General features: G+C 39.4%; 1 protein-coding gene and 1 pseudogene across 2 annotated transcripts; one reads left to right on the top strand and one right to left on the bottom strand.

Annotated features, from left to right (window-relative positions):
- The first annotated feature begins 1806 nt into the window (after positions 1-1806).
- On the top strand, positions 1807-4737 carry LOC121741191 (annotated as a pseudogene).
- Positions 4738-5135: 398 nt separating this feature from the next.
- On the bottom strand, positions 5136-8179 carry LOC121741190 (inositol transporter 4-like). 2 transcript variants are annotated; one of them, XM_042133886.1, is made up of 7 exons: positions 8047-8179; positions 7283-7428; positions 7102-7172; positions 6678-7013; positions 6497-6604; positions 5784-6389; positions 5136-5703 (listed from the first exon to the last, which is right to left on the bottom strand). In XM_042133886.1, the coding sequence occupies exons 2-7, from the start codon at positions 7413-7415 to the stop codon at positions 5224-5226; spliced, it is 1734 nt and encodes a 577-aa protein (XP_041989820.1). In that variant the 5' UTR covers positions 7416-7428; positions 8047-8179; the 3' UTR covers positions 5136-5223. The 2 variants fall into 2 exon arrangements, with proteins under 2 accessions (XP_041989820.1, XP_041989821.1); XM_042133887.1 differs by lacking the exon at positions 8047-8179 and adding an exon at positions 7654-8018.
- Between the last annotated feature and the right edge of the window lie 13390 nt (positions 8180-21569).

Genomic DNA, 21569 nt, shown 5'->3' with positions numbered 1-21569 from the left:
AGTATTAAATTTTCGTTGTATAATTTTTCCAGTACTTTATGTATAGTCGTTTTCTTCATGTATAGTCGTTTTCTTCTAATTACATATACTCTGATAAATTTAATTATATATGAATTAACATAAATGAAAAAAAATTGGGGCTATTGGAAGTGTTCACTATAGTGGCAGAAACAAATTTTTTGGGTGCGGACAAAAAATTGGGACTGTGAATAAAAAAGGGGGTGGGGCTACTGGGGACGTCCGCGTTATAGTGGATACTCTTGTGATATGGTAGGGACTCGAGGCCTGCCCGAAATGGGTCGTGGATATTCTTTACAATCAAAAATTAATTTGAGGGATGACATACGACGTCTTCATAGCAGGCAACAGGCTCAGAGAATTAAGGGAATGGATCCTCTGCTTTGTTAAAAAACAAAGCAAAAACAAAGCAGAGGGTGCTGTGGATAAAACGGCAATCACTTACTCATGAAACGCAACAAATTTGATGAAGACTTATTTCTTTATTTTGTTTTCGCTGTGGGGCCATATTCAATAGTAGAGTATATTATAAAATAGGAATATATGTACACGCCACGTACCCCTTTCTCTCTTTTATAATGTAAACTTTTTATTTTATTTTATTATGCATCGGTTCTGTTATTTATATTCTAAATGTATTATTAAATCAAATATCATCTATATATATGTTGTATATTAAAATAGTTATAAATTGTGACAGTTGTGTAATATATATTTGTATATTTAATTCACAATATATATTTGTATATTTAATTCACACATGATTTTTAATTTTAATTGGAGATGTTCCTATTTGACATGGATAAATATACAAATATTGAATTTGACAAAAAATAAATTTTTTATTTGATTTGATATATTCATATTTTATTCTTTTTAAAACAGTTTTAAGTAGGGCTGGGGAAAAATACCGAAATATCGGCCTTATTGTACCGAAAAAATATAGAAAATATCGAATTTTCAGTATACCATTGTTTTCGGTACGGTATGATACCTTACCGAAAGATTCCGGTAAGGTAACGATATGATTTTTCAAATACCGCGGTATACCGCTGCATACCGAAATTCGGTATATACCGTAATTAAGGTATGTACTGTAAAATATAAATATTATTATATATAAAATATATTTATATATTTTTAAATTATAAAATCAATTGTGAAATATAAATATAATTATGAATAAAATATATTTTATATATTTTTAAAATTATAAAATATAAATAATATTCTAAAACCTCAAATTTTCTATTTTAATTGATGTTGAAAGTCAGGTATACCGCAAAAGTACGGTATACCGAACTTTGGTACGGTATACCGAAAATGAGGTACGGTACTAGTATGGAAATTCGTCATACAGAAAATAAGGTATGGCGAAGTTCGGTGTGCCGAAGACTTTGGTAAGGTAAAGGTATGACATTTTCGTATAACGAATTTACGATAAAGTATACGGTATGGTGGTTTCGATAAGGTATACCGTACCTACCCACCCTAGTTTTAAGTCTTTAAATACTCAAAACAGTTTAACATTTAAATTAAAAATATGATATGCAAATATTAATTAAACCATATATTGTCACAATTTATAAGTATTTTAATATACATGTATATAGCTAATATATTTAATTTCGTAATCTATCTAGTGGAGTATTAAATAACAGAACCGATGCATAATAAAATAAAATAAAATAAAAAGTTTACTTTATAAAAGAGCGAAAGGGGTATGTGGCGTGTACATATATTCCCATTTTATAGTATACTCTACTATTGAATATTGAATATGTCCCCACAGCGAAAACAAAATAAAGAAATAAGTCTTCATCAAATTTGTTGCGTTTCATGAGTAAGTAATTGCCGTTTTAGCGACAGCACCCTCTGCTGTGTTTTTTAAAACAGCAGAGGATCCATTCCCGAGAATTAAAGGCCTCTATACCATGACGGCACCCGACACTGCCAACACACTCATCAGCCGACGATGTGGGCCCGACCTCCAAGCCCGATTAGCCACCCATGGCCCAACCAACCAAATCCACTCAAATGAATATGAATTCTTCCTCCCAAACACAAACAAATTAAAAAATTAAAATCCATTTCGTAAATTTACCATTTTTCCTCTTCAATAAAACCAACATCATTATTATCCATATTTTCTCTCACTACAATTGGCCATGAAAATTCCTTGAACTTGCAATTCTCTCGACATTGTGAAGGCTTTCCTTGCTTCAGCCACTCACTAGCCATGGTCTCCGTAGATGATTCACACTCTCACTCACAATCTAATCCAAACATCAATGCCCGCTACAACTACAACCAAGCTCGGCCTTACTACTACTACACTCCGCCGCCCTCATCCGCTCCGGTTACCCGCTCTATGGGCCGCTCCATGCGCACAATCCGCTCCACCATCTTCCACACTGATCAATCCCTTCCGCTCTTCGACAAATCGCCCAACCTATCCGAGAATCTCACCGACTCCGTTATCGACCTACGCCTCGGCGAGCTTGCCACTAAATCGTCTACCGATTCTAAGACCCACTCCGACGATATGCTGGACATCTCACGCGCCTTCACCGATTTCTCCGCCTGCTCCAGCGACATCTCCGGCGAGCTTCAGCGCCTCGCAACTCTCCCGGATCCCACTCTCAGTCAAGCCACGGCCTCTGACCACGACCAGGAGCCTTGTTCCGGTTTCCTACAGAGAGAAACATTTTCTACTGAGATAATCGAGAGCATCTCGCCGGAAGACCTCCAACCTACCGTCAAGCTCTGCGTCGACGGCTTGCAGTCTTCTTCAATTGCAGTCAAGAGGTCGGCGGCGGCTAAATTGCGGTTACTGGCGAAAAATCGGGCCGATAATCGGGTTTTGATTGGGGAGTCGGGCGCGGTGCCCGCTCTGATTCGCTTCTCAATTGCTCGGATCCTACGACGCAGGAGCACGCGGTTACGGCGCTGCTTAATCTGTCCCTCCACGACGACAACAAGAGCGTGTTAACCAGAGCCGGCGCAGTCAAATCCCTAATTTATGTGCTGAAAACGGGTACCGAGGCATCCAAGCAGAACGCTGCCTGCGCGCTGCTGAGTTTGGCTCTGGTCGACGAGTACAAGCTGTCGATTGGGGCTTGCGGCGCGATTCCGCCTCTGGTTGCGTTGCTGATAAACGGCTCGGTCAGGGGGGAAAAGGACGCGCTCACGACGCTTTACAAGCTGTGCTCCGTTTCGTTGAATAAGGAAAGAGCGGTGAGCGCTGGTGTCGTCAGGCCGCTGGTGGGGCTGGTGATTGAACAGGGGACTGGATTGTCTGAGAAGGCGATGGTGGTTTTGAGCAGCTTGGCGGCGATTGAGATAGGGCAAGAGGCGATCATTGAGGAAGGCGGGATTGCAGCTTTGGTGGAGGTTATTGAGGATGGGAGCAGCAAAGGGAAGGAGTTCGCAGTGCTTACTCTTCTCCAGCTTTGCACCGAGAGTGTTAGGAACAGGGGATTGCTTGTCAGAGAAGGGGGCATTCCCCCGTTGGTGGCGCTGTCCCAGAATGGGACGGCTAAAGCTAAGCATAAAGTCAGTTGATTATTCTTTTCAAGATTTCAGTACATTTCAGACTTAGTTAGATTACCGAATTTTATGTGTTTTTGGGATGACCTGTTTTGCAGTATTCATTTGGGATCTTGGATATTTTTGCTATAAGTCAAACATAATTGCTACCAGATTACTCCCAAATCCGTTTGAACGTGTAATTTTCCTAATTATTGAGAATGATTGTGAAAACGAGGGGACATAGATATATATTTGAATCTATGATAAAATGGAGCACCACTTGCTAATAATAATTGCAGTTTATGTTATAATCTTTCCTTCCAAAGTCTAAATGATCAGTGCCTTGATCTTGATGGGTTGGTGCTAATATTGATTGTTTTCATATAGTAGTATAATTCTAGTCGCTGGTGGTCTTGGTATCTTATTCTTGCATTATTTAGAGTATCTATAACTGCTCAAGTGTTGCTTTCCTTGCTCGGCTACAATTTGCGTGTAGCTTTTCTAAGTTTTTATATTAAAAGCTGCCGTTTTTCATGCTGTCATCCAGTTGTAACTTACTCTTTAAGTTTTTTTTTTTCAGGCTGAAAGGCTTCTTGGTTACTTAAGAGAGCCAAGACAAGAAGCTTCTTCCTCAAGTCCATAAAAGGGTGGGAGAGGTATAATAAATGGCTTATTATTATACTATGCTTTTGTGATGGCTTGCTGTTGGCTGTATATAGCAAGTGTTTTCTTTGTACATAGAGTGGTTGAGTAATTTAAACAAAATACCCAGAGAAAACAAATTAAGAAGCCACTAGTTAGTGATAAGAAGCTGACCTCAGTAGTTGTATTTTATGTTTGGTTGACTGGTTCTCTTCTGGGGAGGTCTTCGCCCTGATCAGGTGATCCATCCCTTTTTCTGACTGCTGCCGTTTAAGTATTTTTTTTTCCTTTCTTGAGAATTCCGGTCGCCATCCTTGGTTTTGTTGGGTGAGGCCCGAAGGTAGTCTGATTCGGATTTCAGACTAGGCATAAGTTTTAGTATTTGCCCAAGCTTACTTTGTTGTAATTCTGATGTTGTATTTATGTTTTACGTTCATGTATCGTTTTGCAGGGGCGAGGGAGGGGCTCCCTGCAAGCCCATTAGTTTGTATTTTGATGGGAATAATATCTTATATCTTGAATACATGGCTCTTTTTTTTTGCACTAGTTAAGTGTTTCACTTTCAGTTGAGTGGGTGTGTGATCCTTTGACCTGCTTGTTTAAAATTGAAAAATAAAGTCGAATGTATGAGAGGTAACAAAGGCTAAGGTGCTGGTTAATCTGAATTAAAGAGGGAAATCTATGGCAAGAATATGGTATGAAGTTGAATTGAAACATAAGCATGGAGGTGGGTGTGGCCTGAGCCCCTGGTGTAAAGTTGGTCCACCAGCAACATGCAGTCGTGCAATTTAACCATGATAGGGTTCATTGTAAAAGCTTTTACATTTGTACTTAATCACTAATTTAATCGAGTTCGAGTTTATTCCTTTCCCCCTCTTAATAATCACCTTTTGTTTCAAGTTGAATTTCATCTGTTATAGCTCAAGTAGATGGGCGATCAATACTCATGATAATGCAAATCTATCAAACTTATAAGCACTTGGTGGGCATACGTATATCAGTAGAAAGACAGTAAAGTATAATAAACACAAACTAGTTGAGTTCAACGGCGTCGTCTTCATCCTTGGAAGAGCAACATAGCTTGGGTCTGAAACCCTTTTGCAGCATCTTCTCCACTTCCTCGAACTGCAGCCCCTTGGTCTCAGGTACCAGGAAATATATGGCTACGAGTCCGATAGCCGAGAATCCCGCAAACAAGAGGAACGTGTCCGCGGGACCAAGCGTTTCCGTCAGAGTCAAGAAGGTCTCACTCACAATGAGATTTGACACCCAATTCGATACTGCTGCGATCCCCCCTCCGATGCCTCTGTATTTTAGAGGATATATCTCCGAGTTGACGATCCACGGCACAGTTCCCATTCCGGGCGAGTAAGCTATGATGTACAAACCCAACAGAAGCACTGTGTATATCCCAAACTTGCTCGGACAACCTTTCTTGTACCACGTCCGATGTTCCGCCCCACACATGCCTTTTACTGCGACCGTCACGGCCAAGCATGCTCCCGCACCATACTAATCACAAACAAACACAGGATTCATACAAGCCATACATATTGCAAACATCTTAAATTCTTGAAAAATAAAAAACTTACTTTTCCGTTAGCACAGAAGGCGCAGTCAGAGGAGGATTTGAGGCAAGTCATGCAGTTCCAGTTTGATGGCTGGGAGGCCTGGACATATTTATAGCATGTGGCGTTTGCACCGAAGTGAAGAGACTCGAGGCTAGTGACAGGCGGGGCGTGCTCGGAGGCTTGGTAGAATAGGGCAGCCAGCACGACGAGGCAGCTTATGATTCCAAACATTGATATGATCATCAGCCTTCTCCTACCATATCTGTCCACGGTGAACATGCTCCCGATGGACCCGACAGCATTAAGGCCGGAGGTGATGAGAGACAGCGCCATGGCTGTCTGCTTCGAAGCAAACCCTGCGAATTGGACTATAGTGGGACTGTAGTACATCACCGTGTTTATGCCTACAAACTGTTGAGCCACCTGCACAGTCACACCCGCGTACAGCCCTCTACGCACCACGTCGTTACCCCAAATGTGCTTCATCTTTGCGATTAGAGTGTCTCCCATGGAACTTTCGGCCGCCTTCTCAGCCTTGACCGATGTCTCCAAAGCCCTCATCTCGTCTTCGACTTCATCTGCAGGGTAGATTTTCTCCAAAATGGCCTTAGCTTCTCTCACATTTCCCTGATCAGAACATCAGGAATGTCACCATTTCTCTAACGAGAACGATCCACATATATGTCGAAGATGCAGGATATAACCATCAGAACATCAGGATAGTAATGTGTTACCTGCCGATATAACCATCTAGGAGACTCGGGAAGTGACAGCATTAGGAAAAACTGAATGAGGGCCGGAAGTCCAGCTATACCGAGCATCCATCGCCACGTTCCTCGTGCCTTCAAACACATTCATACATGTTAGTACAAAAGAATTAAATTCAATGTTGGCCAAGGCTGGAAAACTACTTACATTGGTGAATGCTAGATTGATGAGATATGACAAGAATTGTCCTCCTGTGATCAGGAGGCCATTGGTGCTGACAAGTGCTCCTCTGATTCTAGCCGGTGATGCCTCCGAGATATATAGTGGTGACGTCATGGACGCCATCCCGACACCAAGGCCAACAAAAATTCTTCCCAGGATTATCATCCAAGGAGCTGCAGAGAAAGCCATAACAATGGCACCAATAAAAAACAGTACATCAGCCAACATAATGGATTTCTTTCGCCCATACTTGTCGTTCAATACACCACCGAATCCAGCACCAACAATAGCACCAGCTACGGCCATGCTAACTATCGTTTCCTGTTGCATAGGTGGAACATACAAGGTCATTTTACCATTCCAAACATAAATGACATAAATATAGACTGATAAGAAGGGAAGCGCTCGCCTGCAACCAAGTGTTCTTTTCGACAGCTTTAAAGTCCTCACGAATATAGAGCATGGCTCCAGAAATAACACCTGAGGTTAAGCAACACCTTCATTAGTCAAGATATGATCGATGCAAGCTCACGGACAGTGGAGAAACTCGATTGTTATGACAAGTCGTTGCATATGTATGTTTTGTATACCTGTATCATAACCAAACAATAGGCCTCCAAGACCAGCAGAGAAGGCAAGCCTCATAATATAAGGTTTCTGCCATGATATTCGCCAGCAATCCGTGAACGCTGTTTTATCCGGTTTAACAACGCCGCCCTCCATGTTCACCAGCTACCTACAGCCAAAGATATTGGCCAAAACAAATACTACTAATCTCAGTGAGGCCTGTTACACAATAGGTGATCCACAAGAAAACAAATATACCACGATCATTCTAAATTTGTGTCAAAAAATTCATAGGGATCCAGAAATAAGCATGAGTCATGGTATTCACCAGTCACATATAATGAATATGTCAACATAAAAGAAGACAGGCATCTAAATTATCTGATCCCAATACCTTTTTTTCCAAATTGTAAGCTTCCTCTATATTCATCATTCTAGCATCAAAATCCCCCTTTTTATAATACTGAAATAAAAAAAATCCCTCGAAACAAAACCAAGAATTTTGCCATATCTCATTGAATCTGGAATTTATGACTGATTAAAAATACTAAAAAATGATGTACACACACCAAAAATCAAATTGAAGAGATATTTTGTAAGAATATAAAGCCCAAAATCAGAAACAAATGTGACTGTATACAGATTAGCATCAAACAATGCGGTTTGGGACACAAACAGATTAAAAATGAATGAATCGTTTGATATGATGAAAGAAACAGAAAATTGAAGAAGCAACGTGGATGGATAAACGACAAGAAAATGAAGAATTGAATGCTGCAATGAATACCTCAAAAGAGTGAGCGCTGTTTGAGAAGTGAGAAAGTGGATAGCCAAATAAATAGTGTGAGAATCACAGTTGACTTGGATAACAGCACTGCAAATTTCTTCTTGGGTTCTTTTTCGAGATTCTCAAATGATAATAATTCCAAATGATTATGACGAATAAAATTAAATTTTATTTATCTCTTGTATATTCGGGGTTAATGATTCCCTAAAAGGATGTCTTAATTTCGTTTCCACAAAAATAGAGATTCGCCGTATTTATTTGATTTAAAACGGCAACAAAAAATATACTATTCCATTCAATTCGCACCGGAGTCGTGTTACTCTTCTGTTATTGTCGTGACCATATTAATTACTCAATTAATTATCAATATTTTATTGTAGAAACTGCGGCAATAAAAAATACTATATGATGATTATCAGCAGATTAAAATATTGAAGGTTGGACTGATTGGTCTTCGGGTGGAAAAGTATTGATGTCATCTTAAGAAAATCAGTATTCATCTTTTGAATTTTAATGTTTGCTTCATCTCCACAAAATAAAATTATTAGCCCTGTGCGGGTCCCACCTCCCGACTCCTTTGAATAGCTAATTTTATTGCGGCAGCGATTCCGTGCGCCCCACTCCAGCCCGACATCATGTGAGGGGGTTCAATCAGGGTATGCTGTAGCCCGTTAAGGGGAGGCCCTAACCTATTGGCTGCCAGAAGCCCATCTCCCAAGGTCTCACACTTGTACCTGAGAGATGGAAGCAACTACACGACCACAGTAGGATTCGAATTCAGGCTCATTGCAACAAGATCTGCCCCTTCGTTACCAACTGCGCAACGCCCATGCGGGCGCTAATTTTATCTTATATGGATATGGATCTGGATCATGGATTCAGATTTTAAAATCATTATTTAATTTATTATTTTATTGTTCATTTTAATTACTCCACAAATATCTGAATAGATAGATAGATGTTTGGACTTTGGATCCCAAATTTCACGCAAGTACTCTTAATCCAAAGTATAGAACCGATTAATTGTTCTGTTAAATTAAATCTATTAGACTCCAATTCAGATATTGTAAAATTTTGTAGTATTGTAAAATTCAGTTAATAAAAAGATAACATAAATTACGCATAAAGTTAAGAAGACAAATGCAATTCCATCTGTAGTATTTGAAAATAATAAAAAAACATAAATACGCTATATATTACGAACGAAAGAAAAGACTTTTCTTTCAGAAATCAATATAAGTAGGAGTAGGATATTAGCGGATGCTGTTACAATTTTAGAGAGACGTGAATTCAGCCGATGTAAATGATGTTCTTTTTATACTTTAGCGAGACATAAAATTATAATTTTAGTGTAAAATAAAAGTAAGAAAAATCTCGAAATGAGTTCATTTCACATTTTATTCTTCAGCCAAAGTAGTAAAAGTATTTTAAATATCCATTTTAAATAAGTAAAATATAGTGTAAAATAGTATATTATAAAGTTTTAAAAGTTCATTTAGGTACGCTTAAGATGAGATGCAATATTATTTATCAAAATTATGTATTTTAAGATAATTAAACATTTAAAAAATAATTTTAACTAAAAAAAATAAAATTAAAAAGCAATAATAAATTTTAGATCTCACAAAGTAATTTAAGGAACCATTTCAATAAGCATGAAATAAGATGTACTCATATAATTTGTTAAAAGAGAAAATAAAGATATTTTTTAGCCATGAGATAAGATGTACTAATATGGATTAGTAAAAGAAAGAAAAGAAATGAATGAGAGATGTACAATATATTAACAAAATAAATAAACAAAGAAAATTGTTAGAGAGATATAATATGGATTAATAACAGAAAGAAAATAAAAGTGTTACTCCCTCTGTTCGCCATTAATGTCCTATTTTTTCTTTTTCGTTCATCCGCCATTAAATGTCTCATTTCACTTTTACTCTATTTGTTAAGTGGACCATACATTCCACTAACTCATTTCACTCACATTTTATTATAAAACCAATATATAAAGAGTGAACTACAAAAATGGTCCATGTACTATAGGTTTATCTCACCCATAGTCCCTAGACTTTAAAAATATCGCCGGACATCCCTGGACTAATGGTTTATATCAAATTTGGTCCTTTTGTCATTTTTTTGATACGAAAATACCATTTTGAACATTTGGGCAATTTGGTCTTTTTACACTTTTAACATTTTAAATTTGATATTATTTCAAAATTATCATTCTTCTTCCCTTTTGTCATCCTTCACTTTGTTTCTTTATTTCAATATTAGATTTAATTTTATAAAATTAAATTTTAAATTTAGATTTTTAAATATCAATAAATTTTTTAAATTAAAACTATTAATTCATGGACACTGTAAATATTGATTAAAACTTTTAATTTTTGTTGTTTAAGTACAATATTCAGCTGAATTGAAGAAGTACAGAAAAATAATACTCCCTTCGTCCCATAATAGATGACACACTTGGGGATTGACATTAGATTTTAGGTGATGTTATTTTGTGTGTTAGGTGGAGAGAGAAAATAGTATATTTATATTAATGTGAGAGGGAGCTTTATCCAAAAAAGGAAATGTGACATATTTTGTGGACAAACTAAAAATGAAAGTGTGACATCTATTATGGGACGGAGGGAGTATTAATCATGATGGAAAAATAAGAGCTATTCTATTTAGCCTTCGTTCGTTTGTTATAATTGCTTGTGATTAAATATTATGAAATTGACTACAAATTTGATACTACTAAAAATTTTATATAGGAGTATTTTTGTTGAAATTTTCTAGTTAGTTAATTAGTTTTGATTGTTTTCAAATAAATAAAAGAAAATTATATTTGTCTTACATTAGATGCATTTATTTCAGAATAAATCGTGTCATGTAATCTATTTATGATTAAAACTATTAAATATTGATTAAAACTAAGTTGGCGTCGATATACCTTATTGATTAAATATTAGACACTATCAAATATTGATTAAAACTATTAATTTTTGTTATTTAATAATTTTAATAATTAATAAAAATTTACTAATATTTAAAAATCAAAATTTAAAATTTAATTTTATAAAATTAAATCTAATATTGAAATAAAGAAACAAAGTGAAGGATGACAAAAGGAAAGAGTGATAATTTTAAAATAATATCAGATTTAAAATGTTAAAAGTGTAAAAAGACCAAATTGTCCAAATGCTCAAAAGGGCATTTTTGTATCAAAAAATGGCAAAATGACCAAATTTGAGATAAACCCTTAATCCAGGGATGTCTGGCGATATTTTTAAAGTCCAGCGACTATGGGCGAGATAAACCCATAGTCCAGGGACCAATTTCTTAAGACCACATTTCACTAACTTTTCTACCCACTTTCCTACGGTCAAACAATTTCTTAAGACCCATGCTGGTCAAATATGGGATATTTAATTACGGACGGATGGAGCACATATGAAATAAGATGTAATATAAATTAATAAAAATAATACTCCAAAAAGAAGGAAATGTCATCTTTCGAAAATATAGGCAAGGTATAATATGTAATATAGATTAATAAAAAAAGAAGAAAATTTTCATTTTAGTTGGCATACTAGAATGTATGATCAGTAAAAGAAAGAAAAAAATTGTCCAATTAGGCGTTTAACCAAAGACCTTTGTTTTGTTAGTTAATTACAAAAATGACCCATGTATCTTTTCTGTTTGCACGTACGTCTCTAGATTTTAAAAATAGAGTGATATTTCACTTTCGCACATAAATGATACATGATATTTATTTTATATCGTTTTTGGTACCTCATGATAAAAATAACCCTAGATACCAAACATGTGATTTTTTTGTTATGAATGATATTTTTGGAAATTTCAATTAAATAGAACCAAATATGTGGTTTTTTTCTTCCTTTCTTATTTCTGTTCTTCTTTAGTTTATTCTTCTTTCTTTTTTCTTCATTTTCTTCTTTCTTTTTAGTATTTTATCTACCTTTCTTCTTCTTTTTTTCTCCTTAGTTTATGTTTCCTCTTTTTTCTTTTCTCTTCTTTTTCTTCTTTCTTTTCAGTGTTTTATACATACATCTAATTGCATTCATAATATAAATCAATAACAAAACATCTAATTAAAGTAATTATTTAAAGTAATTAAATCAATTGAATATTTTTAATTAAATTATTTATACTCAATTTAGGGTTGAAATACCTAACTAAAAATATTCAACTCTTTATCATTGTGAATACAATTCACAACTTTACATTTTGATTAAAAAAATATTAATTAGTTATTAATTTAATATAAAATAATAATAATTATTTATTAATTACTACTAGTTTTTACTATTATAATAATAATATTATTATAATAATTAAATATAATTATAACTATAATTATGATTAAGTATGTTTAAAGGATATTAAAAAATAAATTAATTATTAATTTATAACATCAAAATAATATTATTAATATTGATTAATAATAATAGTATAAAGAGTGAGAAGAATGAGACAAGATATTATAATATCACTTTTGGTACTAGTTTTGTCAATGCCCAAAATATCTTTTATGACACAAATGGAAAAATGAATTTGTTTAGAGAGTATTTTGAGGTGAAAATTGCATAAGGTACCAAAAATGTGATTTATATGTACTGGAAACGATATAAAATAAATATCAGGTACCATTTATGTGCGAAAGTGAAACATCAGACACCATTTATGTAGTTCATTCTTAAAATATTATTTGCAATCTCTGAACTTATGTTTGCACGTTGTTGTACCTTTTGTACTTTTTTCCTTTTTTTTTTATCGAAATGCCCCTGAAGCCACAAAACATTTTTATACTCTTGTGCATCTCTAACGGAGGCTAGCGGACCGGCTAGCCGATTTCCGGCCCTGGCCGGTCTACTAGCCGAACCATTGTAGGCGGCGAGCGGAAAAACGATGAGAATTTCGGCGAGCGCACGCCGATTTTTGAGCGCTGGCCGATCGGCTGGCCGCCATTGTAGGCGGGCGATCGGCTGGCCGCCATTGTAGGCGGGCGATCGGCCAGCACTTTTTTTTAAAATTTTCGAAACACTATACATACGCGATTTGCACGTCATTTTCATTCGCACCGCTTGTTTTAACGAGTTTTCTCTCTCACCTAATTTCTGTACAAGAGCGATAAAGCAAAATGGAGAACAACAACGAGTATACTCCAGTGACGAGCGGGTCTCAAACTCCCACGGAACCTGTGGGAGGTGAATGGGGTCCGATGACCGGATACTACAACATGTACCCTTGGCAGCAGATGATGCCCGGGATGGCAGTCGGGGGTAGTATGCCGGGATGGCAGGGGATGCAGGGCGGGCAGGGGGTACTGGGGATGCAACCCGGGATGCAGATGATGCCGGGGTGGGCAGCCGGGATGCAGATGATGCCGGGGTGGCAGCCGGGGATGTAGCCCGGGATGCAGAGGACGCCGGGGGGACAATGTCTATCGCCCTAGTCTTGATTTTTTGACTGCTTCTTCGCACACATCGACCCCATCGGAGACGCAGTTCACTGGGTGTGAGACTTTCTCCTTAGAGGAGTTGGGGATAGATCTCGAGGATGCGGACACTCCCGTTCAAACGGGGGGGTAGGGAGGGGGCTCGTGTGTGGAAGAGGTTTTTTTTTAAATTAATGTATTTTTTTAATTAATGTACTTTTTAAATTTTACTATTATTATTGAATTTTTCCGTATCTGTGTCGTAAATTTAATTCCGTATTTTGTGTTATTGTTAATTATTTGTTTTTTATAATTTTGTTTATTGTGGCTAGCCTATTGCTTGTCCAGTTGTTTGTCCTGATGATGTGGTAGGAGGAGTTTGTGGCTAGTCTATGGCTGGCCTATTACCATTGTGGATGCTCTTATATCAACTCATTAATATTGACACACTTTAATTTCTATTTCCCTCTCTCTTTCTATTTTGAATTTAAATAGTTTTATATATAACACTTTTCCTTATTAACTCATTAATGTTGGCATGCTCATAATTTTCATTTCATTTACTAATTCATCTCACCAAGATTCAAGAATGAGTAATAATCAATTTTGTTTCCTTCCACATTTTAGTGAATAAAAGTGATAGTGTTTTGATGTATGCAATGTTAGGTTTGGTATACTGAAAAGCATGTTTCGAGCAAGTTTGCGCGAATAGAATCTTGTTTGTATACGAAAAACTCTACAGTCCGCTTTTAACCCGATTCAGTATTATTCGAGCAGTTTGCACGAATAAAATCAGTATATTATTACATTGTGTTTGCTTGTGCATTTATAAGATATTTTATAAACATTTAAATGCATAAGAAACAAACAAAATCTAAGTCTTTTGCTTAGTAGACTGGTTGTGGGCGTCGTCCACTTTAAGGTAACTACAGTCGGTTCTATGCAATGCTTTGCAAAAGAAAAAAAAGAATTTCACAACCTAGATAGACTTTGGCTACTGAAAGAGCCAAGGTGTTGCAGGTGTCACGTCAAACAAATGATGTATCCTACTGATCAGGATAGAAAATCCCAGCTAATCCTGGACCTGGCTATCAATAATTCCTCAACCCACTTCTACTGACTAGTATAATGGATGTAAGGGTCGAATCCCACAGAGATGAATGCGCTTTGGTAATTGTGGTGATATTCTGGAAAGGTTGGTCAGCTACCACGCTTTGGGTTGAGATTCTAACTAGGCAAGAATTTAAGATGGTACTCTACTGACTAGGAGGGGTGAATGATGATTGATAAGCGGATGTGTACGTGAGAGTGAGGGAACATTATGCCTCTGAAAATATGTGAAAGGTACGGGATTACTATAAAAGGCGAAACGGCATATCAGAGAATAAGTGGTAGTTAGGTGACTTGACTGACAGATCTGTAGGGTACCAGCAGAAAAGGTAGAGAAAATTAAAGGACAAAAGTATAAAGTAACTAAAAAGTAAAAATGGTCTCAAACTTGGATGGAGATGTTATCTTCTTCGACATGAATTGGATCAGATCAACAAACCCAGATTAATGGTCAAGAACTGCAGATTAACAACTTCGGAAACACAGATCTAACAATTTAAACTTCAAATCGAAAGATTAAACTAACGAAACTGACATTACGCTTCTTGGGTGACATGCAAGGTGGCAGAAATCACGTAAGCTAGGCTTCCACACTTAACCATTTCAGATCTAGAATCTAACAGCTATCTAAACTCATGAACTCAGATCTATCAATTCGGAAATGAAAACATGCTTGCAAAACTTGGAAATTACCGAAATAGTCAGATCTAAGCTATCTAGGCAGAAAGAAACTGAATCAAACAAGAACCGATGCACAAAAACAACTTCATAACATAAAAACGTTCGGATCTCAACCAAAATACTTCGAAGTCAGAAAGTATTGAAAAACACAACAGATCCAACGTAAGAAAAACAAGTAAGATTAACTACGAAAGCAAGTAAGATTGTTTTGCCACTCCGGGCGATGAAACTGCTGACTATACGATACACGCTAACTGGAACGAGAGGATGTGGAACTACGGCGAACTGATGAGCTTCAGGTGACCATGGCTGTGGCGAGGAACGAGAATATGAAGGATAATGCTGAGGGACCGATCTACCGAAGAGAGGTTTCTAACTAAGCGTAGAAGTGATGAACTAATTGATGATGATTCTCTCTCCAAGTGGCTTCCTTTTATAGGGAGACCTCCCTTGATTTTTAGGGTAGACTCTCTTCATGAAATGACTCTTTTGCCCCTTGCTTGCGGCTGATCTTCCCAGCTATCCTTCTTCTCCATCTCGAGCCTTTTTGGCATGCATCCTGGTCACTATTGCACCCTACTGACGCCATTTTCACCTGAATTATCCGAACATTCCCATACTGGCTAGAACACTTTCCCTGCACACTTTAGCAACTGTTTTGCAGATATATTCCAATTATGCACATTATACTGACCAGTAACCAAGGCCTAGAATACGACTTATCAAACTACTCACACTTACCACATGCTTGTCCTCAAGCGTGAAGAACAAACAAAAAGCAATAAGTCGAATTCTAGCCTGGTTACACTCCTGACCAACTCTATCCTAACCTAGACTCTAAACTATGACGCAAAGAAAAACACATAAACAAGACAAACACACATAAAAGATAAAAGAAACACTTAAACACGTCAATCGGTCTATATTTTCAACCATCCCTCCCCTTTGGGTCAGGTGCAATCCAGCCTTAGACAGCCTTGAACTTCCGCCCCCCCCCCTTTTCCTTCCAGTCAGTATATCCGCTCGTCAAGATCACCCAAACTCTCAGCCAAACACCAGATTCGCTCAGTCACACATTCCTCACCGGGGATATTAGGACTGTATTCTCTCATAGCGCTGAACCACAGATGCTTTGGACTTAGATCTCACGTGCGGCTACCGAAGGTCTTTAAAGCTTATAACGGGGCTATCGGCTTATAGTGTTTGGGTTGGTTGTTCCTGAGGCTCTAGGCTCAAAAATCTCTAATTTATTTCGATGTAGGGAAACTGTGTGGGCTCAGGCTCTTTGCTGTCACCTCTGCTTAGCTGGACCTTTTCTGATGTTGCTTCCCAACTGGTCAGTAGCGTCTTGTGGCTTCGCCACCCTTGTTCCTTCTCAATTTTTTGTGGTCAAGTATTTTCGACCATTTTCTTCACATTCTTCTTCTTTCCTTTTTTGTGGCTTCGCCACCCTTATTCCTTTTTTTGGGACCTGGAGTGACTTCCTGGTCGATTTTCTCCTTGCTTCTCCATTTCTCGCTCCAGTTGGTTTCTTTCTTGCATATCCTTCTGGCCATTGGCCTCCTTGCCTTATGCCTTGCACACACACAGTCCCAGTGGCTGATGGGTTATATCTGGGTATATATGGCTCGAAAGTAGGGTTCTATTTTTTAGGGGGGGGTTTCCTATTGCCTTCAGTGTATGCTACACGCGGTCACTTTATCCTAGGCATCTTGTGGCAGCCACTCTTTTCTTTTCTGGATGAGTGGAAAGTGGTTCCACTTTAGGCTTTTAACTCACGTTTAAGAGGGCTTTTGTGTTCGGCTCTAATGATGAGTTTTTCTCTCATACTTGCATCATCTACAGTGACTAGGAGATACTAAGGGGGGTGGTTTCCATTGTCCAGCATGTCTTATCTCCCTCAATTCCCCTCACTGTCAGTTCGAGGCAGTTGAGTTTTAAGCCCAATCAACACGTATATATAAAAAAAACTAGACCTAGACAAACAATAACACATACCACACATATATACATGTCATATTGACCATTGCATCCCCTCTCCCGTTTCACAAGTGTCTGCCCTCAGATAAGGCTGTGAAATGGAAAAAGGTAATGGCCAGTATGGCTGACACACAGACATACCAAACAAGCAACACATGCTTCTACTAAAAACTTCTCACACTTAGACTATATAATAGGCTAAGTGGGAGAATTTTAAAACCTAAACAGAACCCAACAAACACACGCACATATATACAAAAACTCCTCACACTTAGGCTACGCAGTGGACTAAGTGTGAGCTAACATGCACTCAAAAATAAAAATACATACACAGAAACACATGCGCCAAAAATAGCAAACCCTTTACTTCTCACACTTAGACTATTGTATAGGCTAAGTGTTATGAAAGGGGTTTGCTCACATACTACACAGATTATACTACCAAAACTTAAACTACATAACATACGAAATACGAAAAAACACATAAAATACGAAATACGAAAAACTAAAACTTAAAAAGGAAAAGAAAAACTAACTTGTCAAGGGGGGTGGTGGTCACATGTTCCTCCTACTCCTCCGCGGAGCAGGGCTTGGTGCAGGTGGCTCTGCTAGATCCTCTTCCTCGTTCCTAGATGGTTCTTCCTCAGATTCCACTTGTTCCCTGTTACCTTCTTCCTCTCGTTCTGCTACCTCTGTCTTCGGCACCCTGGGTTCATCATCCTGGCCTCCATGGCCACTTGGTCCAGCTCCTCGTACTAACCTTCCTTCACTAATTCCTTCAGAATCCCTTCCATCACATTTGTCAGGCGAGCTAACTCCGTCCTAGCTTGCCGATTCTCTTCCGCCAACTCTTCCACTACCTTCTCTAATCTCTCCTGCCTCTGTTCTTGATCTTGTGATCCCTGGCTTGCTGTAGTTCTCCCAGTCGGTATAGCTTCCTCACCCATCGCGTAAAAATGCGGTACTTCTTGCCTCATGTAAACAACATTCGTTCGGACGAAGAATGGGGTATCAAACAACCCAGGGGGATCTACCATGATTTGGGGGGATAAGCCTTCAGCCTCTGTGATGATGATGTTGTTTCTGACGAACACTCCCAAGATATGGCAGAGGGTGAGATTTCTCGCTGGATGGGTGGCAATTAGATGGCATTGGTAAGCAGTCCAAAAACCCAGATGTAACTTCCTTCCGCGCTTGGCGCACCAAAGAAGGTATAACTCTGTCATTGAAGTTCGTACAGCGGAGTTCGACTGCCCCAGCAAATTGAAGTCCAAGTGGAGTTGTACTAGGCGTAGGATTGGGTTATTGAAATGGATGGAGCGAGAGAGAGTGGATGCAAACTTCCCAGCGGCCGAGTGAGTTAATTCCTCCCATGCCTCCTGGGGCTCGAAGTGTACGTGTCTATAGGGAATTCCCCATTCCCTGCTCCGCCACTCCGATCCTATCGCCTCCTCCATACTACACATCCACAAACGTACTGTCCATTCAATCAGATTCATGCTTATCTCCCCTCCAAACAACCGAAAGCTAATAGAAACCTCGTCCAAATCCGTGGTGACCCTAAATCTGAATATAGTAAAGAACTCCTTTGCTAGCCTAACACTGATATTCGGGTTCCCATTCTCCAATAACCATTCGAATCCTAACGCATGCAAATAAGATAGAAACTGCTCGCGAACACCTAACTCATCTAAAGAAGGAATACGAAGTACCTTTCCGCTCTTCACTTGCTTACTCCCTTCATCCTTGCTATCGAAAACCTTTTGTAGCTTCTTAGAGTCGAATAACTTCATCTCCTCTACCAGATCATCAGTAAGGTCCACTGTCCAGCGCCGGTACCTCAGACTCTCTACCGGGGGATGTACTAGCTCCCGATGATCGTGCGGGAGCTGTTGCTCACTGTACTCCTCATTCTCCAAGGAAATGTCGCTGTCCGATTCTGACTCTTCACTAACAGCGTATTCGCTATCACTCTGTTCCCTCCGGTGTTCCTGGGCTCGCTGAACTGACTCAGTAATGACTATGCCAGTGTTCACTATATGTGGCTTCTTGTTGGTGGGCTTCTTCTTCATAGGGGCCTTCCCCTTCCGTTTTCTCTCTACACGGTGTCTGTCCTCATCACTATCTCGCTCGCCTTCCGGTTCCTTCTCAGCGTGTGTTGAAGGCTGGTCTGGGGCAGAGGGTCGGGTCTCAGTACTGATACGAGTACCTTCAGTTCTCAGCTCGACGTGACCGGCTAGTGCAGATGCGAGGTCCGTCCCCTCAGCCATCTGCGTCGTCTCTTCGCCCTGGTCACTCGGCGTTTGGGAGACCGCTTCGGTTGCCACCGCAGTATCCTCCAAATCAGTAGTGGGTAAGGATCCCTCCCCAGGTTTTGTGGGAGTGGTCCCTTCCTCTTCACTTAAAATCTCCATCGGATCTACCACCGTGTTTACCTTTGCTTTACCGGATACCCACTTCCCTAAGCATCTTTGCGACACCCTCTTCAGCTTCTGTTATGCCCTAGGGTCACCCTTCAACACCAACTTCCTCTTGACAGCCTTTGGTTTTATCACTGGCGGTGCCACTGGGCCGGGTACCTCTGTTCTTGCTACTGTTTCCTCCTCCTCAATATGCACATCACTCTTCCCCGCCTCTGTCTGGGAAGTTGTTGACACGGTCCCTTCTTCTCTAGTCTGGCCTCCCACCACTTCGTCTACTGGCCGTTCGGCTGGGCCTTCTGAGTTTTTCTCTCCATCGTCTTTCTCACCCTCTTCTACTGCCCTTGATGCGAGGTCTAGACCCTCAGCCATCTTGGCGGTACCATCTTCCGTCCGATTTACCTCATCCAGAACAGCCTGAAATTCTTCATCAATCATTTGGCCCTGCTTTCTGGCCGTCTCATTTAAATCTATCTCTTCCCTCGCCGTTTCTTGAGGAATGGGCTCCGCTGTCGGCGTTTTCTCTGGTTCATCGCCTCCCTTCTGGCTCTTTTCCTCCTTTCTTCTTCTCGCCTCCCTTTCCTCTGGTTCGGAGTCGTAATAGGCAGAGATGGGGTCAACATCCATTGAGTCGATTCGATGGGGAGTTTGGGCGGATTCCGAGGGTTCGGTCACCGAGGGAGGTTTCCTTTCTAGCGCAATTATTGATGAAGTCGGAATGGAAGTGGGTGGTTGTGTTGTGGGTTGCACATTCGGTTCTGATGTAGGTACTGTTGGGGTTTCTCCGGTCATGCTCCATTTGTACCCGATTCGGCTTAAACCGGCCAACTCAGCCACCCAATCTCAACTTGGGTTCTGCTGTCGAAGGAACTCCGTCATTACGTCCAAAGAAACCATCGTCGGAGCCTGAGGAGTCGGCTCCGGTGGTTGCGGGATCAGTGGCTGCTCTTCCATTGTCGACTGCGATTTTGGGGTTTCTTCTCTGCGGTTTGAAGTAGGTTTCTCGCTGGTGATTTTCTTCGCCCATTTCTTCTTTCCCATGGCTTAATTCGGTGAATTTCTGGTGGTAATGCGGGTGTTGGCTTTTGTGGAGAGAATGGTGGAAATTTCTAGAGAGAGGGATGGAGGTAAGGGTGGTTTGTGAAGTGAAACGGGAGAGACGGTTTGATTATGAGGGTGGAAAAGGCAGTTGAGGGATTGTAACCGGCTGCAGGCGGTTTCCAGGTCACACCGATTCATATGGGAGACGGTTGAGAGCTCTGCCCCCTGATTGGACGTCGTCTCTCTTTCTCTACACACGCGCCTTCCCAGTCGTTGTCCCCCTGCAAAGCTGCAACAAACCCCCAAATTCAAACTTCATCCCTTAATGATTTCCCCCTATATTTTCCTAGATTAGAAACAAAGTGAAATATACACTTAAATAAAATTGGGAGTTTCACCAAATGGGTATGCTGGTGGTCAGTACGTACTCCCAATTAATATTTGAGGTCCGAAAAATATTTTTAGGTTTTCTTAAAATTAACTTGCATGCAACAGTTTAAATTAATTAACTACCACATATTTACCATATTTACATCTCCTTTAGGAAAATTGGAACTGTGCCAGCATATGTAAATCACACTAAAAGGAGCTAGCCAAGTGGAATTCCAATCCTTGTCCTACCGGTCAGTATGAAACCTGAGTATGTGGTTGCAGTGGAATCTCATCCACCACAGCCACATCACTGTTGTCCTTAAATACTTTTAGCCTATGTCCATTAACGATAAAAGGTTCAGAGTTAGGAAGACTCCCTGAAATCTCCACTGCTCAATTAGAACGGAGTGCGGTGATGACATAAGGCCCTGTCCACTCCGACTTGAGCTTTCCAGGCATGAGCTTCA

This window comes from Salvia splendens, chromosome 7, assembly GCF_004379255.2.
Source record: "Salvia splendens isolate huo1 chromosome 7, SspV2, whole genome shotgun sequence".
NCBI lineage: Eukaryota > Viridiplantae > Streptophyta > Magnoliopsida > Lamiales > Lamiaceae > Salvia > Salvia splendens.
This window is presented reverse-complemented; position numbering and strand designations above follow the sequence as displayed.